At 39.8% G+C, this 21,402-nt stretch overlaps 1 protein-coding gene across 4 annotated transcripts in view; it reads left to right on the top strand.

Annotated features, from left to right (window-relative positions):
- Window positions 1-21,402, top strand: part of LOC127628774 (laminin subunit beta-2-like) — a 47,487-nt gene that overhangs the window by 15,842 nt on the left and 10,243 nt on the right. For 3 of the 4 annotated variants that reach the window (XR_007968703.1, XM_052105646.1, XM_052105647.1), the window contains 20 exons: window positions 4,518-4,591; window positions 4,686-4,874; window positions 4,987-5,050; window positions 7,856-8,058; window positions 8,195-8,315; window positions 8,406-8,594; window positions 11,818-11,997; window positions 12,310-12,422; window positions 13,096-13,175; window positions 13,262-13,397; window positions 13,530-13,688; window positions 13,763-13,890; window positions 14,034-14,163; window positions 14,326-14,518; window positions 14,605-14,748; window positions 14,898-15,129; window positions 16,925-17,088; window positions 18,139-18,174; window positions 20,033-20,257; window positions 20,681-20,898. Coding sequence is in view for 3 of the 4 variants with exons in the window: in XM_052105646.1 (XP_051961606.1) it covers window positions 4,518-4,591; window positions 4,686-4,874; window positions 4,987-5,050; window positions 7,856-8,058; window positions 8,195-8,315; window positions 8,406-8,594; window positions 11,818-11,997; window positions 12,310-12,422; window positions 13,096-13,175; window positions 13,262-13,397; window positions 13,530-13,688; window positions 13,763-13,890; window positions 14,034-14,163; window positions 14,326-14,518; window positions 14,605-14,748; window positions 14,898-15,129; window positions 16,925-17,088; window positions 18,139-18,174; window positions 20,033-20,257; window positions 20,681-20,898 (2,978 nt within the window). In the remaining variant the exon portion in view is untranslated. The remainder of the gene's footprint in view (window positions 1-4,517; window positions 4,592-4,685; window positions 4,875-4,986; window positions 5,051-7,855; window positions 8,059-8,194; window positions 8,316-8,405; window positions 8,595-11,817; window positions 11,998-12,309; window positions 12,423-13,095; window positions 13,176-13,261; window positions 13,398-13,529; window positions 13,689-13,762; window positions 13,891-14,033; window positions 14,164-14,325; window positions 14,519-14,604; window positions 14,749-14,897; window positions 15,130-16,924; window positions 17,089-18,138; window positions 18,175-20,032; window positions 20,258-20,680; window positions 20,899-21,402) is intronic. The other variant, XM_052105648.1, reaches the window with a different exon arrangement.

The raw sequence follows: 21,402 nt of genomic DNA, 5'->3' as shown, positions 1-21,402 counted from the left end.
GATCTCAACATGTCAACCCCTACAAGACGACCAGCTCAGTGTAAAAAACAACAGCTTTTATTAGGCTTCTGATTTGACCAAGAGTCTTAATCTCAAGCGTGTGTAAATTATTTTAAACATATTTAAAAGAAAATATGAAAGTGAATCATGGAAATCATTGAAGATGAGAATGAGAAACGTTGTAGGTCATCCTATCAACATTTCTAGAGCATGTGCGCTAACCACTGCAACATGACTCCAATTACAGCTAAATATTAATTAATGTATAAAGACAAGAATTTGTGCTTGTAACAGGGTTAAAATGGGAAAGGAGGGGGCAGGAACCGGCTGAACAGTCAAAGTGATATTTAATGTAAAATGAAAACATAAAGGCACAAAACATAAACACACACACGGCAGCTGTGTATGGTTCTGTCTTTATCCCTCTCCTTAGCTGATTAGCCCTCCTCCTCATCACAGTGTTAAAATGCAGTTTCAGTGATGTTTTGATAGAACTACACACATCCGTTTGCTCTCAGATGACTATGAATCATTTGTTAAATGGAAAGTAATATGTTTGCCAGGAAATATGATTGCCTCCTTTAGTCTTGCAAACCCAGCTGCTTGGCAAGAACTCAGACTGAAAACACTTCACATGCACTATTGATATATTGGTTGATGTTCAGGGCAGTCTATTAATCACACAGAGTGTGTGTGTGTGTGTGGTGGTGGTGATGGTGGGGGGGGGGGTATGGGTGCTCGGAGTTTGCATGCACATTTGAAGCCAAATGGTGTGGCAATTTAGCCTGAAAACATTTGATTGAAAATCGAAATATTATTGTTAGTACTGCAATAGAGCGAAGTTCTATTGCAGAAGAGAAAAGACATACATAGAAGTAATTGTTGGTTGACCTCGCTTCTATTCAAAGCTCAGACGTCCAAGCTCACCCTGACACACACTCCCAAAATCCTGCTGTATTAGAGATAATTACAGAAGGAGCTTGCTGCTGGCATACCAACAGAGAGAGGCAGAGAGGGATGAAAGAGGGAAATAAACTCTAATAGAGCGAAACATGGATGAAAACCATGATGGAAGGACTGAAAACTTAGAGATGGAGTATCTGTTTAAGCCAAGATTGCCTAAGGTTAACTAACATTGCTATTTGTTTGGGCATCCCGACCAGCCTGACAGAGCAACTTTGGCTTAACCAATGCCATAAGGTTGGGGTGGGGTTATCTGTTTGTCTGGCCAATTGTAGATGGAGGTATTATACAGGAAACCTGTTTGAAAACTGTTATTATTTTTGCTTTCTGTTTGGTGCCAGTAGAGGCATAGCAATTACACACTTTTTTACACCTTTAACTGTGATAAAATCACTGTAACACACTGCCTCTTATGGCTTATTGCTTTTATAAAATGGCCATAATTGACATGTTAAATAAGTAGTTACATTTATTACTTATAATAATTACAAAAACTATTTTTCCATGTATAGTTCATTTGTAACAGCAGGCTCTTTAAAGTTGCCAAGCAACCTTATGCCTTAATATGCTGGAATGAACTATCTTTTTTTAAACAGGACATGTGCCCCTGATGAAAAACATTATTTAAAGCTGAAATTATGACAAATATATTTATATCTGAGATTATACCGTATGTCTGCGATGGACTGGCGACCTGTCCAGGGTGTCCCCCGCCTTTCGCCCAATGTTAGCTGGGATAGGCTCCAGCCCCCCGCGACCCTGTACACAGGATAAGCGGTTGACGATGGATGGATGGATGGATTATACTGTATGTCATTTTTGGCATTACCTTTATCTGATAGAAAGCCCCTTTATATTTTAACAAAGTTCCGTTTAAGACATATTTACAGTTTAAGAGCATGAGACAGGCCCCTGTGCGTCAGCTGTGTGACTCCTCTGTGTTCATTGAAATGAGGGAATTAATTTGAGCGTTCACTGGAAATGGTCACTATTTTAGCTCATGGTTGCTATGGTTTCAGAAACCTTTCTTTAACAATGTCTTAAAATGAACAGTTGATCAGTTGTCCAGCAATTGTTGAGTGTGTCACAAGTGTGTAATAGGATGTCCCCCAACATGACCCCTATATCAGGATTTAGCAGAAATGCAGTTAAGAGAGTTTTTTGCGCTCTTCCAAAACCTTGTGAGGCAGCATTTTAAGGCATTATAGGTATACTAGTGACACAAAGTCTGTTACAAGGCTGTTTATTCCCAACATTTGAGTGTGCTTTGAAAGGGATAGTGTACAGACAGCCGGTTGTTATTAAAAAGTAAACAGCCTGTAGGGGTTTATTTTGCAGTAACAACCAGGGGACTGTACATTATCCCACTTATTTCTTGGCTACGAACCAAATAATTAAATACATGAACGTAAACATTTTATTTGTGTTGAAATTATGTAATTTTGTAAGAAGAAATAAAACGTTAACGACCCTTACAAAAAATCTAGATTTCTGGCATATTAGCCACTTAATATTTTCACATGCATGTGAGCTTGTGATATGCTGCAAAGGTTTGCCAGACGTTTGCAGCATTTTGCCAGTAGTGGTGATTTTGCAGCAAACCTTTGGCAACAATGGACAATTTGCCACAAGTTTGCCTCAATGCTCATTTGCTTGTGATAATGGTAAGTGTTGAATCTGCGGCAAGTTTGCAGCAAATTTGTCATTAAATCTCTATTTTTGTAAGGGAGCTGTCATTCACCTCCAGTTTGCATCACAGTTCTGTTGGTGTTTATATGGTGAATATGATCATCTCAGTCTTCATTATCCAGCATATTTCAAGACTACTTGCCAAATAAAATATAAATAAACATGCAACAGTGATTCACGTTGAAATTATGTAAATAAGTGAAGAAATAAATCGCTAAACTGCTGAAATCCATCTCCGGTTTGCATCAGAGTTCTGTTGGTTTATTTTGTAATTAATGAACGTCTAACTGGTCATTATGCATCTTATTACAAGACTACTTACCAAATAAATAATGCACATGAAACATTGATTTGAAATTTGTATTTTATTAGCTTACTTGTAAAGATCGCACTGTGATCTGAGAAGCAGGAAAGATGGCTCACAATACACAGATGAGCAGTCTGATATGTAGATGTTACTGAGCAATATCAGAATGCTAGATGGCGCCATTGTTGAATCCTGCAGCTGAATCCTGCAGTTGGACAGTCTCATTGAGCACACAAACACATATACACACACAGGGCCGCTGCAGTGGACGTTACAGCTTTGTAATGATAATGCTGTGAGGCGCAGGTGAGCTCTTTTGTGGTGCCAGATTTGTAGAATACAGACCGTCTGTTGCTCTAGATGAATAATGAACTGTCTGGCTAAGAACTTAAAAAAGCACAACAAAAGTAGATTGTTCAACCACCTAGCTCTTTTTTGTCACTGCAGGACACTGCATGGACATATGCATTTGAACAGAATTGTGTATATTGTTGCTTTAGAGATGCATTATTAAAGGGATAGTTTGCCCAAAAATGAAAATTCTGTCATTTACTCACCCTCATATTGTTTCAAACCCATGTGATTGGGCAGAATGTTAGGGAATGATAGTCTAGGTCACAATTCATTTTCATTGCATGAGAATGATCCAAACAATGAAAGTGAAAGATGGCTAATTAATGAAGCCTAAAATCTCATAAAAAATGTAAATTAATTGACCACTTACTTTGGATTACTCTGACATTTACAATTCAAAGATTATTGTATTGACTTCTGGGGGCTTTTAAAAGCACTCTGATAATATTACAGAAAGCTTTTAGAAGTGAGATGCTTTTTTCTGTATGATGTCATGATAATAAAGTGATCTGAGATTACTGAAGGGAAAGCCCATCATCTCTAATTACAAATCACAAAAATGAACACAGAACAATGTCTCCCTCAAGGCAACACTAAATATTCACTGTACAATCAGATGTGGTTAATGTTACCTATGAACCCTAAACTGTCTAACTGTTGTGTTTTCCTCACATCTGCTCTTTTCCACAAAGGTCAGCGGGCATCTGATATCATTTATTTTGTATCACACAATTATTTATTTTTATGTTAGTGATTTCAGTTGAGATATTGCTAGAAAACATCCATGGTTAATGAGAACATTAAAGACCCCATGAAATGGCTTGATGTGCTCAGTTTTCTTTCCTGTCTTGATGTGTTTCCTTTTTAAACAAAGTTTGGGCGGGACATATTGAAGAACTCATCTTCCTTTTTTAAATTGACTTATTTAAATTTGACTAATTTATCTCTAAGCCATGAACTAGGATTTGCTAGTCGGTGGCAGGTGGTATGAAGGGGAGGGACATTGTCATTATGAAGCATTTTATTGGATGTAAATCTGTGTACTGCAAGAGTCATCATCAATATTTTTGGTCCGTTTTCTCAGAGAGAAATATTGTAAATTTTAAATATATACAGCCGAAGACTATTTTTGTCAGCTTTAATGAGCTTTAATTAATATTAATTAATGAATAGCTTTTTAATGTTCAAAGCTTTTATTTCCCAGGAAAATCAGATGTTTACCTTCAGTTGGACCTGGAGGCAGAGTTTCACTTTACTCATCTCATCATGACGTTTAAGGTAAGAAAATGTTTTCCCTCCAAGAAATGGCTTGTATTCTTGGTTTTTAAGTACCTGTTACCTCTTAGACTCTCTCTTTTATGTCTGTACACAGACATTTCGTCCTGCAGCTTTGTTGATTGAGCGATCAGCAGATTTTGGACGAACCTGGCAGGTGTACCGTTACTTCGCCTCCGACTGTGACTCCATTTTCCCGGGAATTTCCCATGGTCCTCTTCGCAAGGTTGATGATATCATCTGTGAGTCACGATATTCTGACATCGAGCCCTCAACTGAAGGAGAGGTGATCATTTTTAAACAGGAACATTTTGCCCCAGTTTATTTGTTGAAGAATGCAGACTTACATGCACTTCTTATTTTTCAAACTAACAGTCTTGCACATTCTCTCCTCTTAGGTGATTTATCGTGTTCTAGACCCTGCTATCCAAATCGATGACCCTTACAGCCCAAACATTCAGAGTAAGTGAACCCTAACTATCCTAACACCTGATCATGATGCTTATCAATTCAGAAATGGCACATAAACCATCCTGTCTAATGGTTTGCTTGCATAGCTGGTGTTCCAGCCTGGTCAAGTCAGTCTAGTTTGTTAGGGGCTTTAGGCACTTGTCAGATCAAGATTAGGTTGGCCAGGCTGAGACACTAGGTAGGCCACTTCCACTTTTTGTACAAATATTTATGTACTAATATACTTATTAAAAGTAACTAACTGCAATGAAGCTAATGGGGGATACTTTTAGAGAGCATTTTTATGAGTCCAATATTTTGGACAGGTTTCCAGGAAGACATCATGTAAATTTTAAATGTGTATATCTTCTAAAAGTTAATTTTGTCAATTTTAAGGAGTACACTGCTATATACAGTACGTGACCTCAAAGGTGAATGTAAAAAAAACTCTAATTTTAATTTCATAGCCTCAGCTCACCTCAACTCTGCATACACTGCATTTGCAAAGAGTTATGTGCAGATTTGTGGAGTGACGTGAGATGTTAATATTTGGGTGACTTTGTCGGCCCAGTGTTAGTGGGATGGAGCAAGTAAATGTGTATAGAGCAGAAATAGCTGATGATTATTTGCCTAATTCTTGAAAAATAATTCTCATACAGCTGTGAGTTCTCATAAAATGAAAGTTACTCTATATACATTTTTGCAAACTGACTTTTATGGTACGTGCCGTGTTCTACGTTTCGCTGAAGTTTCCAGGTGAAATAAACACAAGAGGTGCTACAACTGTGTGTTTTATTCATTGTCACACAAATCACGAGTATGTCTGCTGATTATGACATTAAAAACACTTATGTTTCTCTCTATTACTCACACACTGCTATGTTATGGTATCAAAATGCTTTTACTTTAACACATGATTTAAAAAATTATACATTTTAACACTTGTATTATAGACCCACCTACATAAACACACTTATTCAAGATTAAAAAATGTCCTTGGTAGCTCATCTTATAGTGTGTTGAACTTTAGACTCGACGACTGTGGTTCGAATCTAACCAAAGACACACAAAAGTGAAAGTGCTACAGAAATGACACAAAATGTCATGGTTGCTTCAGTAAATGTGCTTTTCATTTCATCAGTTAGGTTTAGGTGTTGGTTTAGGGTAATGATGTCTCTTTTGTTAAACTCTCATTTATCTTATCAGACACCATTGGTTAAGTTTAGGGTAACGTTTTAGGTTATTAAGGTACGTTTTACTCCTATAAAACCTCCATCTAAAATTCACCTAAAAAACCTCATCCGATTACAACCTCATTTGCTCGGGTTTGGTGCCCTCCGATGGACAGTTCACTTGGGAACTGCAGCCAAACGTGCAATGAAGCACATAATTTCAGTTTTGCAAAAACGTTGCAATGCTCACGTCAATTTCATTAGACCAGGCTGGTGAGTTCTTAGTCATGCACAGTGTGGGCAGGGGGTGGGTGTGTATAGATTGATCCCACAGTCTCTTACATTGTCTAATTCTGAACATCTAGAGCATGACTAGAAGAAACAGCATGTGCACAGAAACTACACATTCTCTGATCTCCTTTTGGGATATTGCAAACCTTAGTCACCCTCAAACACACAACTCTAGAACTCCATGATTTTCCTGTTTGCAGCACTCTAGCTTTGCTTCTCTGTATAAATCATGTAAGTCCCACTTCATTGAGTATCTGTGAAGCGTAACAGTAGTCTATCTACCACACGTCTGCTAAAGGCTACCATGCTTGGCTGACTGCAGCCTCCCACCGAGGGGAGAAAGGGTTAGAGGTCATGGGTTAACAGAGATCAGGCATGTTTTACAGGGGTTGGAGAATGTTTCTCATAATTGGGTGGTCAGATTTGTGTGATTGCTGAAAGTTTGGTATCATCTGCTCTGTTGATGCCAAGAACCTGAGGACAGAGGCAAACTTTCTCAAAAATTTAAGGCACTTTAGAAAGATTATAACTTCAAATTGTACACTTTAAAAAGTGGTAACCTGCTATTGTTACCTTAAGGAGATATTTCTACCAGATTTAACCCTTAAAATGAGTTTTGCTGGTGTAACCTAATGTATTCAGGTTGATTTAGTAATGTTAATTAATATTTTTGACTTTATGTTACCACATAAAGCACATTTTATAGTTTTTTTTTCAGTGTACAAAAGACACTGTTGGAGCATTATAATGATAACCTAACTTTTTACTTTGTAGACCAGGGTCAGAAAGAACAATCCATGGTTATGTAACACCCAAGTAATGACTTCTCATGAGGTTTTGTGTGTAGACAGTAAATACTCTTCAGCAGGCCTATAAAGAATCTGCAGACGTTTTCACATTTTCTTTGCATATATTTGTGGAAGAATTCTATGGATTTAAACATGGTAAAATGTGTTAAATGGAGCTGCGAGTAATGCACTCATGTTGGTAGCCGAAAGCGTAATCAAATTAACCAAAATATTATTATTTTACTTAAAAAATATTTTGGGAAAAGCATATTCAACTAATTTACTCTAAAACTTCCCAGAGGATAAAGTATACAGTATATTTATCTTTAATTTTAACTTAGTCCTTTCATCCATATATATTTTTTTTTTTAAAGTATACAAAACAAATACACAAACAAAAAAAGCAAAGATAGGGAGATTAAAACTCCTACTAAATTATTGTAGCCCTTGTTTTCGGTCATAGAAATAGCTGTGTTCCATCAATTCTTACATCAAAAAAGCTGTTACTATCCCACTCTTTTGCCAAGTTCCACCACTTAACCCTAAAGTCTTCCCTCATATCATAGATCAGCTGAAGATCACCAATCTTCGTGTGAATTTCACCAAGCTGCACACTCTGGGTGACAACCTGCTGGACTCACGACCCGAGATCAAAGAGAAGTACTACTATGCCATGTATGAGCTGGTCGTCAGGGGCAACTGCTTCTGCTATGGCCACGCCTCTGAGTGTGCACCTATTGAAGGGATTACGGATGACATTGAGGGCATGGTGAGTTTAATTCACATACCAGATTGTGGGACTAGACATAAAATAGTCAAAAACAATTTAGGGACCAAACATAAGGTAGTCAGAGAGGTCAATAATGCAATAAGATGAAATTAACTTTCGATGTTTCCATCTCTAGGTACACGGGAGGTGTGTTTGCAATCACAACACCAAAGGACTGAACTGTGAACAGTGTGATGACTTCTATAATGACCTGCCCTGGAGACCAGCGGAGGGCCGTAACACTAATGCCTGCAAGAGTAATTATCAATTTCCAAAATAAGGAGCTCATAAATACTTAGGTTTTTTATATATCAACGAAATGAAAATCTTTAAATTTTTTCCCCCAGAATGCAGCTGTAATGGTCACTCCAACCTGTGTCATTTTGACATGGCTGTATATCTGGCTACTGGGAATGTCAGTGGAGGTGTGTGTGACAACTGTCTCCACAACATGATGGGCCTCAACTGTGAGACCTGCAAACCCTTCTACTACCAGGATCCAACAAGAGATATCAGAGACCCTGAGGTGTGCGTGGGTAAGTGTGCCATGGAGCTCAAAGTTAAAGGAACAATTCCCCCAAAAATGTCAATTTTATCATCATTTACTCACCTCATGCCATCCCAGATGTGTATGACTTTCTGTCTTCTGCAGAACAAAAATAGAGACCAAAGCTTTGAAGTTCCAAAAAGCACATAAAAGCAACATAAAGGTAATCCATACTAATCCATTAGTTAAATCCATGTCTTCAGAATTGATATGATAGGTGTGGGAGAGTAAAAGATCAATATTTAAGTCCTTTTTTACTCTTACTCTCCAATTTCACTTTTATGTTCACATTCTTCTTCTGTTTTTAAGCGATTCGCCATTCTTTGTGCATATCACCACTTATGCCGAGAATTTAGTAAAAAAGGACTTAAATATTGATCTGTTACTCTTCCACACTTATCATATCGCTTCTGAAGGCATGGATTTAACCACTGGAGAAGTATGAATTCATTTTATGCTGTCTTTATATTCTTTTTGGAGCTTCAAAATTCTGGTCATCATTCACTTGTATTGTATAGACCTACAGAGCTGAGATATTCCAAAAATCTTTGTGTTCTGCAGAAGAAAGAATGTCATACACATCTGAGATGTCATGAGGGTGAGAAAACAATGATATGATTTTCATTTTTGGATGAACTATCCCTTTAAGACAGAGGTCCCCAAACTTTTTTCTATGAGGGCCACATCATTTTTCCTTTCTATAATGGAGGGTCATAGTCTAACAGAAAATGGCATGGGCCGGAGTGATTTATTGTGGAGATTTTATTATGATTTTAAATGGATTTACAGTATTATGCCTCCTAATGCTAGATTAATTTATTATTTATGCACCATACATATCAAGTGATATATAGCCTATTAAAAGAGCATTATTACTATCGTAATGACATTTTTTCATATTCATTGCTATTGAAATCAAATTATTTACTTACTCATGTGTATTAGGCTAATCAGTGTGATCTATGGGCTTGTTTCTGGCTGGTGAGAAGTCCAATGTCAGGTTCCATTCCTGTCACAGCCAGTCTCAAAGACTGATGCAAATGTTCATCGGTGAGTCTTGATCTCATTGGATTTTTCATCAGTTTAATGCGTGAAAAGGTTTGCTCACAGATATACGTGCTGCCAAAAAGTGTGGACATCTTCATTGCATTCCTTCTGATGTTTGGGTAGGTCTCGTTAGGGAGGGCAGTATAGAATTCAACGAGACTGTTGGGCTTAAACGCGTCTTTCAGAACATCACAGTTCTGTAACTCAGCCAACTCAAACTGATAAGAAGGCAGGGCTTCGTCAATGTCAGCAGCAAAAGGGTTCTGAAAAAGGCGGATTTCTTTAGCGTGGACATGTAGCTCACGGAATCGCACATCAAACTCCGCCTTCAGCATTTCCAGCGCTTCCACTGACTTTTCAGCTGGGAATGGGACCACTGGTTTCTCAGCTGAGAGGCTTTGGGTAACAGGGAGATGGGTGAAGTCTTGCTTTTGCACTTGTCCCACAAGCAGTGCTAGTTTCACCTCAAATGCTTTTATGTGGGAATACATGTCACATATTAGTTTCCCCTTGCCTTGGAGCTGCACGTTGAGGCCATTCAACATTTCTGTCACATCTGTTAAAAAGGCGAGGTCCCATTTCCATTTCTTGGACAGTTTTGCCCTTTGTCAGAAGAAAAACATTGATTTTGGGTAGCAGCTTGTAAAAACGCCTCAAAACTCTGCCCCGGCTTTACCATCGGACTTCTGTGTGGTAAAGCACATCTCCGTGAGAAGACTCTAGCTCGGACAGAAAGACTTGGAACTGCCTGTGTTTAAGTCCGTTTGCTCTGATGAAGTTTATACATGACACCACCACTTTCATAATCGATTCCCACTTCAGAACTTTGCAGCACAGTGCTTGCTGGTGAATTAGGCAGTGTACTTGTAAAGGGGGCATGAGACCTCTTTCCTCCATTTCTCTATTCATGCGTCCTATCAGTCCCCTTGACACGCCAACCATACTAGGAGCTCCGTCAGTCGTGATGCTGGCCAGCTTAGACCAGTCTAGATCCAACTCTTCTATCGTTTGGCACACTTTACCAAAAATATCCTCCCCTGTCGTAGTACCTTTGAGACATTTTAGGGCTGCCAACTCCTCGGACACTTCAAAGTTTGAGCTAACTCCGCGAAGAAAAATGAGCAGCTGTGCCGTGTCCTGCACGTCATTAATTTCATCCAGTGCTAATGCAAAAAAATCTAATTCTTTCACTTTTTCCTTCAGCTGGGCATATACATTATACCCCATTTCTTCAATTCGTCTGGTGATTGTACTTGCGGACAGACTCACCGCATTTAAGACGTCTTTCTTATCGAGCGCACCTCCTCCGCAACAGCATTCATACATTTCTTTACTGAACTCACCATCACTGAATGGCCTACCGCAGGTTGCAATCAGTTTAGCTACCTGAAAGCTAGCTCGAATGGATGACTGGTTCAACTGGGTTTGCCGTACAAACGTATTTTGCTGAGCAGATAGTCCACTTTTTAGCTTCGACACTTTGTCTGCTCTCATTTGGCCTTGTAAACTCGCATACTTGTCTCTGTGGCGGGTTTCATAGTGTCGGCGCAGATTGGATTCTTTGAACACGGAGACTGTTTCTTGACAGATGAGGCAAACAGCCATTTCTTTGCATTGAACAAAAAAATAATCACTTGTCCACTTTTGGTTAAATACCCTGCATTCTGAATCAACTTTTCTCTTTCCCAACCGTTTGGCCATTTTGTTGTCACTTTAAATTTTCTTCCTGGATCGCGTGCACCCGCTCGATCACGATGGAACGTTAATCCGGGTGAATCTAACAAATAATTTGGCTACTTTAATAATTATAACTAAGGGAAATTTTATTTTGAAAGCCAATATGTATTATCAAATACAAATATGATATGATTAAAACATATTTAAAATTAAATTGTAAAAATATCTCTCTGCATGGCATTGTTCAGAGGGCCGGTCCAAATGTGGGGGCGGGCCGTATTCGGCCCGCGGGCCGTAGTTTGGGGACCCCTGCTTTAAGAAATGTGTGCATGAACGCTCTATTGGAAAAGTTCAAAATTTCCCCCCCCCCCCAAATTAGGATATGATTGGCCTAGGCATAGATGAACAAGATACTATCAAACTTACGTTTATAACTTTATTTAAATATGAATGCTTGAATGTAAAACTGTATCTGTTCACTCCGCCAGCCTGTGACTGCGACCCTGATGGTTCTCTGAACGGTGGTATATGTGATGGGCATGATGACCCCTCTCTGGGCATGATCGCTGGGCAGTGCCGCTGTAAAGACAATGTAGAAGGCCCACGCTGTGATAAATGCAAACCTGGATACTTTGGGCTCAGTGCTGGTGACCCTCGTGGCTGCCAACGTAAGTACATGCCAGTAATTCGAAGGATGTTGGTTAAATTCCCATTAGGGAAAATCCATGGGCTACAACAATGGTTCTTGCTTGGTTTTGCTACAGGACCCAACAAAAGTAGCTTTTAGCTAATTGACATAAATAACTTTAAGCTAGACAATTTGACATTTCAGTGTCCCAGGTGAAAGTCGATTCTAGTCAGGGTGAGAAAGGAATTAAAGCTCTCTGTGCTCTCATACTGAGAACTATTTGTGGAACATTTTTGTTGTACATTTATATGATACTTAATCAGTCTCTGTTTCTCTCCCTGGTTTGCATTAGCATGTAAATGTGACCCTAGGGGTACGGTGTCTGGTGGCCCCCAATGCGACCCTGTTAGTGGAGACTGCTTCTGTAAACGTCTGGTTACTGGACACAGTTGCAACCAATGTATGGTAAGTACAGCTGTGACATGTATATCTACACCACAACAAATAAACAGTCTGCTTACAACCCTGATTAAATATGTGTGCTGCTCATTGTATCTTTTTATAAGAGGTCATAAGGTCACTGGGCCATTCACCAATAAGCACCTCATGCTTTACTGGTAACTGGTGATGGTGACATTAGCCAGCAATGTATGCTCTACTGTAGAGCCGAGTGTCTTCATTTAGCCCAAGGGTTTAAGGCCTCTGCAGATGGTGTAGGTTTACACATGGCTTAAAATGGAATGAAAGTGGAAGAGCTGTATCCCGAAATTAGACATTAGCATTAGAATGACATTGTTTTAGAATGTTAGTCCTATCATTTCACTAACAAAAATGTACCAAAGAGTTCTATGGTGATTTTATGATATTATTTGAAGTGCCTCATAAATACTGTGATACAGTGTATGACAATGGTTATCGTTCAGTACCATAGTATATATCAAAGTATCATGGTATTACCACCTGATACCATCACTGTAACACAGAACTGATGTTGTAAGAGCTGTTACATCAGTCTTTTCTTAGGGAAGTCAATATTCTGGATATTAAAGGTAACATTATGAGATTGTTCTGGCTTATGTATTCCCGGTTTTCTTGTATAAATATCATGTTTGCTCACGTTTTTATATGCTTTCCACAGCCTGAGCACTGGGCCTTGAGTCATGATGCCAGTGGATGCAGAGGGTGTGAATGTGATGTGGGTGGAGCTACAGACAACCAGTAAGTATTGTGTAATTTACTGTGGGTTTTAGGCTTTTTACACTCAAAACACAAAGCATTTAATTGGACTAATTCACTGTCTTCAGATGCTCAATGGAAACAGGGCAGTGCCACTGTCGAAGTCACATGATTGGTCGCCAGTGTAACCAGGTGGAGTCTGGGTATTTCTTCATGGCCTTAGACCACTATCTTTATGAGGCTGAAAATGCCCAAATGGGTCAAGTAAGTAAGAAACAACTAAAACGGTCTTTATATTTTTTTGTGTCAACGTACAAATAATATTTATTCAATTTTAAAGGGATAGTTCACCTTCTGGCATCATTTACTCACCCTCATGATGTTCCAAACATATAGGGATCCACTTTTGAGGAGAGAGAGTACCAGCCTGGCCGTCCCACCTCATGGACAGGCACTGGTTTTACACGGATTCCTGAAAGTGGTACGCTGGAATTCGCCCTTAACAACATCCCTTATTCAATCGAATATGATGTCCTTGTTCGCTATGAACTTCAGGTAAACAGAACCTTAACACTATGTGCATCCCCTTTGGTGTGTATAGTAACATGGGTCTATGTGCTTTTTTAAAGATGCCACGGGACTGGGAGGAGGTGCACGTAACGGTGGTTAGACCTGGACCCATCCCAACTAGTAGTCCATGTGGAAACACCATCCCTGCCGATGACCTGCTAACCGTATCACTGCCTTTAGGTGGCAAGTATGTGAAACACACAAAAATGATCTTGTAAAACCAAAACAACCAAGACATTTTTTTCTTTAATTTCATCCATGCTGTCAAAGAAGTTTTCTAGTTTTGACTCCTCTATAAAGGCTTAGACTGTTTCTGATGCTCTGCTGCAGGTTTGTGGTGCTGCCTCAGCCGGTGTGTTTGGAGAGAGGAGTGAGTTACAAACTGCGTTTGGAGTTCGTCCATTATGCTGACAGGAACAGCATCCTTAGCTCTACTAATGCATTTGTACTGGTTGACTCTGTAAGTAAACTTTGTAACTCATGTGGTGACATCTAAATGAACTGGTTTTATTTAAGTCAGAAATATTATTTAACATGACTAAATCAATCTGAGCACATTCGATTACACCAATTAAGAATTTCTGAAAGGTTAGAAATTCCTCCAATTTCTTTATATCTCCAGATTGCACTAATCCCTCGCTACACATCTCTAGAGATGTTCATAGCGGGTGACCCCACCTCCGTCGCACGGAAACAGAGCTATGAACGTTACCGCTGCCACGAGACTGCCAAGAGCGTGTCCCGGCCTCAGATGAGTGAAGCATGCGCCAAACTCATCACCAGCATGTCAGCCCTCATTAACAACGGCGCACTACGTGAGTGTCAACAGAGCATGTTGGGTGATGGATTTGAGAAGGGAATTTTCGTCTGTTTTTACATTAAGATTATATTTCTCCCACAGCTTGTGAGTGTGATCCTCAAGGTTCGCTAAGCTCTGAATGTGATGCTCGTGGAGGTCAGTGTCACTGTAGACCCAACATATCAGGTCGTCGCTGTGATAAATGTGCACCAGGGGCTTATGGATTCGGACCTTCAGGATGCAAACGTAAGAGTAATGTTTGAAAATACTTTAAAATATTTTTCCTGCTGTGGTATATCAATATAATTTTCCTAATGTTCTTTTTTATGTTCATATGTTTGTTTGTTCATTTATTTCTTCCTTTTTTTTTCCTTTTTTTCTCTTTCTGTGTGTAGTTTGTGAATGTAGTCTTGAGGGCTCTCAAAGCCGGTTCTGCGATTACTACACAGGACAATGTCCGTGTCGGCCTGGTGCTTTTGGTCAGCGATGTGATGGCTGCCAAGCTGGGCACTGGGGTTTCCCGAACTGCAGGCCCTGCCAGTGTAATGGGCATGCTGAGGAGTGCCACCAGAAAACTGGATCCTGTCTCAACTGCAGAGGCAACACAGCAGGGGATATGTGTGAAAGGTAAGAGCAAAATAATGTTTTAGTTCTGTTCGCTCAGAAGATCACTAAACAACATTCATGAGTAGCAGAAGTAAGGCCACGAGAATTAATTTTTTGGGTGGTTTATTCAATTATGGGCATTTGTGGACCTGTTCACATTCTCACTAATTTATTTGTCTTCTAATAATATATTTATGTCTAGTAGATAGACATGCATAGCCGGAGAACTTTGCTATTTTGTATATTCTCTTAATTAACATAAACATTTCCACCACAATGTCATGTCCCCCACATCTCATATTATACATCCATCCATCCATCCATCTTCAACCGCTTATCCGAAGTCGGGTCGCGGGGGCAGCTGCTCCAGCAGGGGGCCCCAAACTTCCCTATCCCGAGCCACATTAACCGACTCTGACTGGGGGACCCCGAGGCGTTCCCAGGCCAGTGTGGAGATGTAATCTCTCCACCTAGTCCTGGGTCTTCCCCGAGGCCTCCTCCCAGCTGGACGTGCCTGAAACACCTCCCTAGGGAGGCGGCCAGGGGCATCCTTACCAGATGCCCAAACCACCTCAACTGACTCCTTTCAACGCCAAGGAGCAGCGGCTCTACTCCGAGCTCCTCACGGATGACTGAGCTCCTCACCCTATCTCTAAGGGAGAAGCCCGCCACCCTTCTGAGGAAGCCCATTTCGGCCGCTTGTACTCGCTGACCTAGTTCTTTCGGTCATGACCCAACCTTCATGACCATAGGTGAGGGTAGGAACAAAAATTGACCGGTAGATTGAGAGCTTTGCCTTTCGGCTCAGCTCTCTTTTCGTGACTAACGGTGCGATAGAGCGAGTGCAATACCGCCCCGCTGCCCCGATTCTCCGGCCAACCTCCCGCTCCATTGTCCCTCACTCGTGAACAAGACCCCGAGGTACTTGAACTCCTTCACTTGGGGCAAAACCTCATTCCCTACCTGGAGTACGCACTCCATCGGTTTCCTGCTGAGAACCATGGCCTCAGATTTAGAGGTGCTAATCCTCATCCCAGCTGCTTCATACTCGACTGCCAAGCGATCCAGTGAGAGCTGAAGGTCACGGACCGATGATGACATGAAGACAACATCATCTGCAAAAAGCAGCGATGAGATCCCCAGCCCACCGAACCGCACACCTTCCCCACCCCGACTACGCCTCAATATCCTGTCCATGAATATCACAAACAGGATTGGTGACAAAGCGCAGCCTTGGCGGAGACCAACCCCCACATGGAATGAACTCGACTTCGTGCCGAGGCCCCGGACACAGTCCGGGTCCACATATCATATTATACAATTTTCTATAATTGTATAATATGATATGTAATATCATATTATACAATTATAGAAAATAAACATATTTTAAGTTTACTTTGTTTTGATCAGACATCATGTCTCATATTTCATCTCAAGCATGGTCTTCATTGAGACTGTTGTCTTCTTGTTAAACAAGTACACTAATTTATTATAAAATGTCTCATTAGGAAATTTGTTGGTTATGGTAGAAATTACACCACAAGGGAGAGTTACAACAATATAAATAATTTTTGCACAGTGAATATTAAAATGGTTTATATTTATTTCGCTGTTTTTATAGATTATATTAAAATGTAAATATAATAAAACAAATATAATAATTAATATTTTTGTGATGGATTTTTATGTTTAAAGGTGCACTCATTAACTTTTTTCCTAATTTAAAAAGTTTTACTTTTAAAGAAATGAATAGAAATATTGAAACATGTATAAAATCATCAAAGCAGGCTAATGTAATAAATACCTCCTGTCACAGGTGTGCTAATGGTTACTATGGAAACACAGTGCTTGGTTTAGGGAGTCAGTGTCGGCCCTGCCCCTGTCCTGAGGGGCCCAACAGTGGACGCCACTATGCCGCCTCCTGTTACCAAGACAACAGAGGCCAACAGGTGGTCTGCAACTGCAACCAGGGTTATGCAGGTATTTGTTGCATTTCATGTGCACATGCATAACAGGAGTTGAGATGGAATAAACAAGAGAATGTGTTCCCTGTATGGCGTCCCAGATTGATAGTGCTTGGTTGGTGTTTTATATCTGAGGGATAATGTACAATCAGTCAGTCATTATCGCAAAAGAAACCCCAACAGGGCGATCAGGACTTGTCTTGAATAAACCCTATTTAATATGTAATAATGACAAGCTGACTGTACATTATCCCATTTATTACATAGCTACATCAGAATCAGAATGAGCTTTATTGCCAAATATGCTTACACTTACAAGGAATTTGTCTTGGTGACAGAAGCTTCCAATGCACAAACAATACAAAAAAATAGAATAAGAATAATATGTGAATAGAAAATATAAGTATATACAGAAATACACAATAAGACAATATATATATATATATATATATATATATATATATATATATATATATATATGTGTGTATGTATGTATGTATGTATGTACAAATACAAATCTGTTAAAGACAAGGGAATGTTATGGCAGAAGATGTATGGTATGTTGGATTAATATAAATAGACTAAGCTGTGTATTGCAGAAGGCAACAGTTCGAAAAGGAAGTGGGCTGGGTGAAAGGGGTCCAGAGTGATTTTTCCAGCCCTTTTATTCACTCTGGAAGTGAATAGCTCTTGAAGGTTTTGTGCTCATCACCATATTAATACTAATGCTTAAGTTCTCAAGGCCAGTTTTACTACAGCCAATTCGGGTCACAAGAGGCACCAATTAAATATCTGAGTTTCTATGAAAAAAAGAGGGATCACGGAGTGATACATGAAACATGAAAGTAGCACCTGTATGTTGAAAATATTTAGAGGCTGTTAAACAAAAATATTTGCTCGTCCAATGTCGTGTTTAACCAATCAGAGTCAAGTATTCCGTGAGCCATGTAATATTGATAGGATGCAGAAAATGTAATAATCAGAATTGAAGGCCACCTTCACTCTGATGAGTTGTGCAGTGATCATGTGTGTATGTTATTTTCTGTCCCCCCTCAACTGAACACAGGGATTGTAAAGCGCTCTGAAGGGGCAGTTCTCAAGCGTGAGTAACCATGGAGACCCGCCCAATCTCTGCTGCCCAACCTCCAACCTCCCACCCTTTCTCAGCGCATGGCTCTTGCATGATCATTTTCAGAACTCTGTGAAACTGCAGCAAGTGCAGTTTTAACCCGCTCTACCCAATAGAATTGTATGTGATCTGAGTTCACTTTGCAACAGAAAAACAGACATCTGCCTCTTTGAAGCACTTGGTTGCAAAGAAATTTGAACATAGCAACAGAGTGGATTAATATGGCTGCTGTAAATGAATCAGAACTTCTAGCCCTCTTTAACTAGGAGCAAAATTGTACTGTTCAAACTGTTAAAGGGAAAGGTCCAAAAGCTGTAATTTCCACTGTGATGCTTTGTACCTCATCACTCTTCCGGAGATTGCTACAGTTCCCCTTGAAGTTTGTGTGTCCTCAGATTGTGTGTACTCAGATACTCAGCAGAGTATATCAAGATTTGGCATTAAAGCGTGTAATTTTTTTCAATGTTAACATACTTTCTTCTGTTCCAGCATAATATAAAAATAAAACTACAGTATATTTAAGCCATACGTTGATTCCACCAAAACTATAAACATTGTGGCTTTATGGTACTATCAAAACATTGCTCTGCTTGTTTGAGCGTCGCGTCTGTGAGTTTGGGACAGGACTATCTGTTTATCTGACCAATGGAAGTTTTAAAATAATTATTTTTCAATTCTGTTTGGTGACGCTAGAAGGGAAATTACACACTTCATAATTAGGATTTAAATCTTCTGGAGAGTCATCTTTTGTGGTGATGTAATTTGCAAATGTACTTAATAGTATTTGTGTGTATATTCGTTGTAGAATGCTCATTACATGATGTCTTGATAAATGCAGTAGTTATATTGAATGTATTTATCTCTTAAATATTTCATTTCATTTATTTATTTATTTAATTTTTTTCTCCCCTTTTCTCCCCAATTTGGAATGCCCAATTCCCAATGCGCTCTAAATCCTCATGGTGGCATAGTGACTCGCCTCAATCCAGGTGGCGGAGGACGAACCTCTGCCTCTGCGTCTGAGACCGTCAATCTGCGCATCTTATCACGTGGCTTGTTTAGCACGTTACCGCAGAGACATAGCACGTGTGGAGGCTTCACGCTATTCTCTGCGGCATCCACGCATAACTCGCCACGCACCTCACCGTGAGCGAGAACCACATTATAGCGACTACGAGGAGGTTACCCCATGTGACTCTACCCTCCCTTGCATCCGGGCCAATTTGGTTGCTTAGGAGACCTGGCTGGAGTCACTCAGCACACCCTGGATTCGAACTCACGACTCCAGGAGTGGTAGTTAGCATCAATACTCACTGAGCTACACAGGCCCCCAAATATTTTATTTTATTAATACAAATTGTTTTGATTGAATATTGTTCTACTACCCAAAAGACCACAATTGCAGAGCTGATTTGGTTCCTCAATGAATCCCTGTTCATTTTAATAAATGTTCCTGAAAATATGAATCTAAAATGGAGATTGTTATGTTTGTTCACTCTTGAATGCTATTTTCTGTCTTGGTGACTTAAAACGCAACCCCCTAACCTAATCTTAAAATACAATCAAAGAGATATTCTCTTGAAAAAACAAACTTTAAATTAAGTTCAGATTCAGCTTTTTAGGTGTCATGAAAATCAAATTCATTAACAAAATGTCTTTGATAAACAATTACATATTATTGTTTTTGAAAGGTAGAGGTTCTCTGTTGAATTGTTGTGATATTGGAGTAAAGCATGATTGTAAAGATTGATTCAGAATTTCCATCTCTCTCTTATCAGAATCTGTTGGTTTGCCTCTCTGCAACTAAACTACTGCTTTCACCATCAACCAGGTTCACGTTGTAAGGATTGTGCTCCTGGTTACTACGGTGACCCTTCCAGGCCCGGTGGGCAGTGCCAGCCTTGTCGTTGCAGTAACAGCATCGACCTGTCAGATCCTGACGCATGTGACAAGCGTACTGGCCAGTGTCTCAAGTGTCTGTACAACACCGAAGGGCCTGACTGTGGCATGTGCAAGAGTGGATACTATGGAGATGCTTCCCGCCGCAACTGCCGAAGTGAGTTTACATGGGTCTTAAAGCTGAAGTGTGTTATTTTTTTAATGTCTAAGTACATTCTCCTGTTCCATCTTAATATGCTGAGACAACTACAGTATACGTAAGTCATTTGTCAGCTGATTTCCCCAAAAAGTGCAAAGGGAGGTTCTGTGGGGGCCATCAAAACATTGATCTGTTTGTTTGAGCATTTGGACCAGCCATAAATAGCAGTGTTGGCTTAACCAATGATGTGAGTTTGGTGTGGGGAGTTTTCATGGAATTTTTGGTAACATTTGTTAATGGTGATGGCACAGAAATGACACTCTTAAGCTTTGAATTTGATTTCTATGTTATATGACACTATAATGATTACAGTGGCATTAATATCAGCACTGGCTCTTTATAACATATTGCCACATAAACTATTGCCTTTCATCTATCCAGAATGCACCTGCAACTTCTTGGGCACAAAGCACAGTCAGTGTCTATCTCGAGATGAGTGTGTTTGCCAGCATGCCACAGGACAGTGTCAATGTCTACCCAATGTTATTGGACAAACTTGTGACCACTGTGCTCCCAACTACTGGAACCTAGCCAGTGGGCGGGGCTGTGAGCCCTGTGGCTGTGACCCCAACAATGCCTACACATTCTCCTGCAATGAGGTACCCTTGTCTCAGTCACACATATGATTTTATTTTTTTTACACCATGGCAGATTGGATAATTCATAAGTAGGCTACTTGGTGTCAGAACAATCTGAAATTTGGGGACACATCCTAAAACTTTAAATAAGCTCATGAATAGCTCATTAATTTAGAATTATCTACCTATTGTTTTACTCACAGACTAAAATCTGTTTATTTGTGCACAGCATAGAGTTACAGATGATATGAACTGATGTGGCTTACTTGTCGTGCTTCTCTCATGAAACATAAACATAATATGAGAAACTGTTATATATGATTACTAAAAGCAAATTCTCCTGTTTAAAACAAGCCCAAAAAATACTGTGACACGATGAGCAGATTCTGAGGTGCTGTAATCTTCATTGAGCGTGTTTGACATCTGAACCAGTGAATGGAGGACGGACAGCTGCTCTGGGTGCTAGTGCCTGCCGGATCCAACCTTTGTCCATGCAACTTATATAGAGATGTGACTTATGTGTGT

Source organism: Xyrauchen texanus, chromosome 35, assembly GCF_025860055.1.
Source record: "Xyrauchen texanus isolate HMW12.3.18 chromosome 35, RBS_HiC_50CHRs, whole genome shotgun sequence".
Classification (NCBI taxonomy): domain Eukaryota; kingdom Metazoa; phylum Chordata; class Actinopteri; order Cypriniformes; family Catostomidae; genus Xyrauchen; species Xyrauchen texanus.
This window is presented reverse-complemented; position numbering and strand designations above follow the sequence as displayed.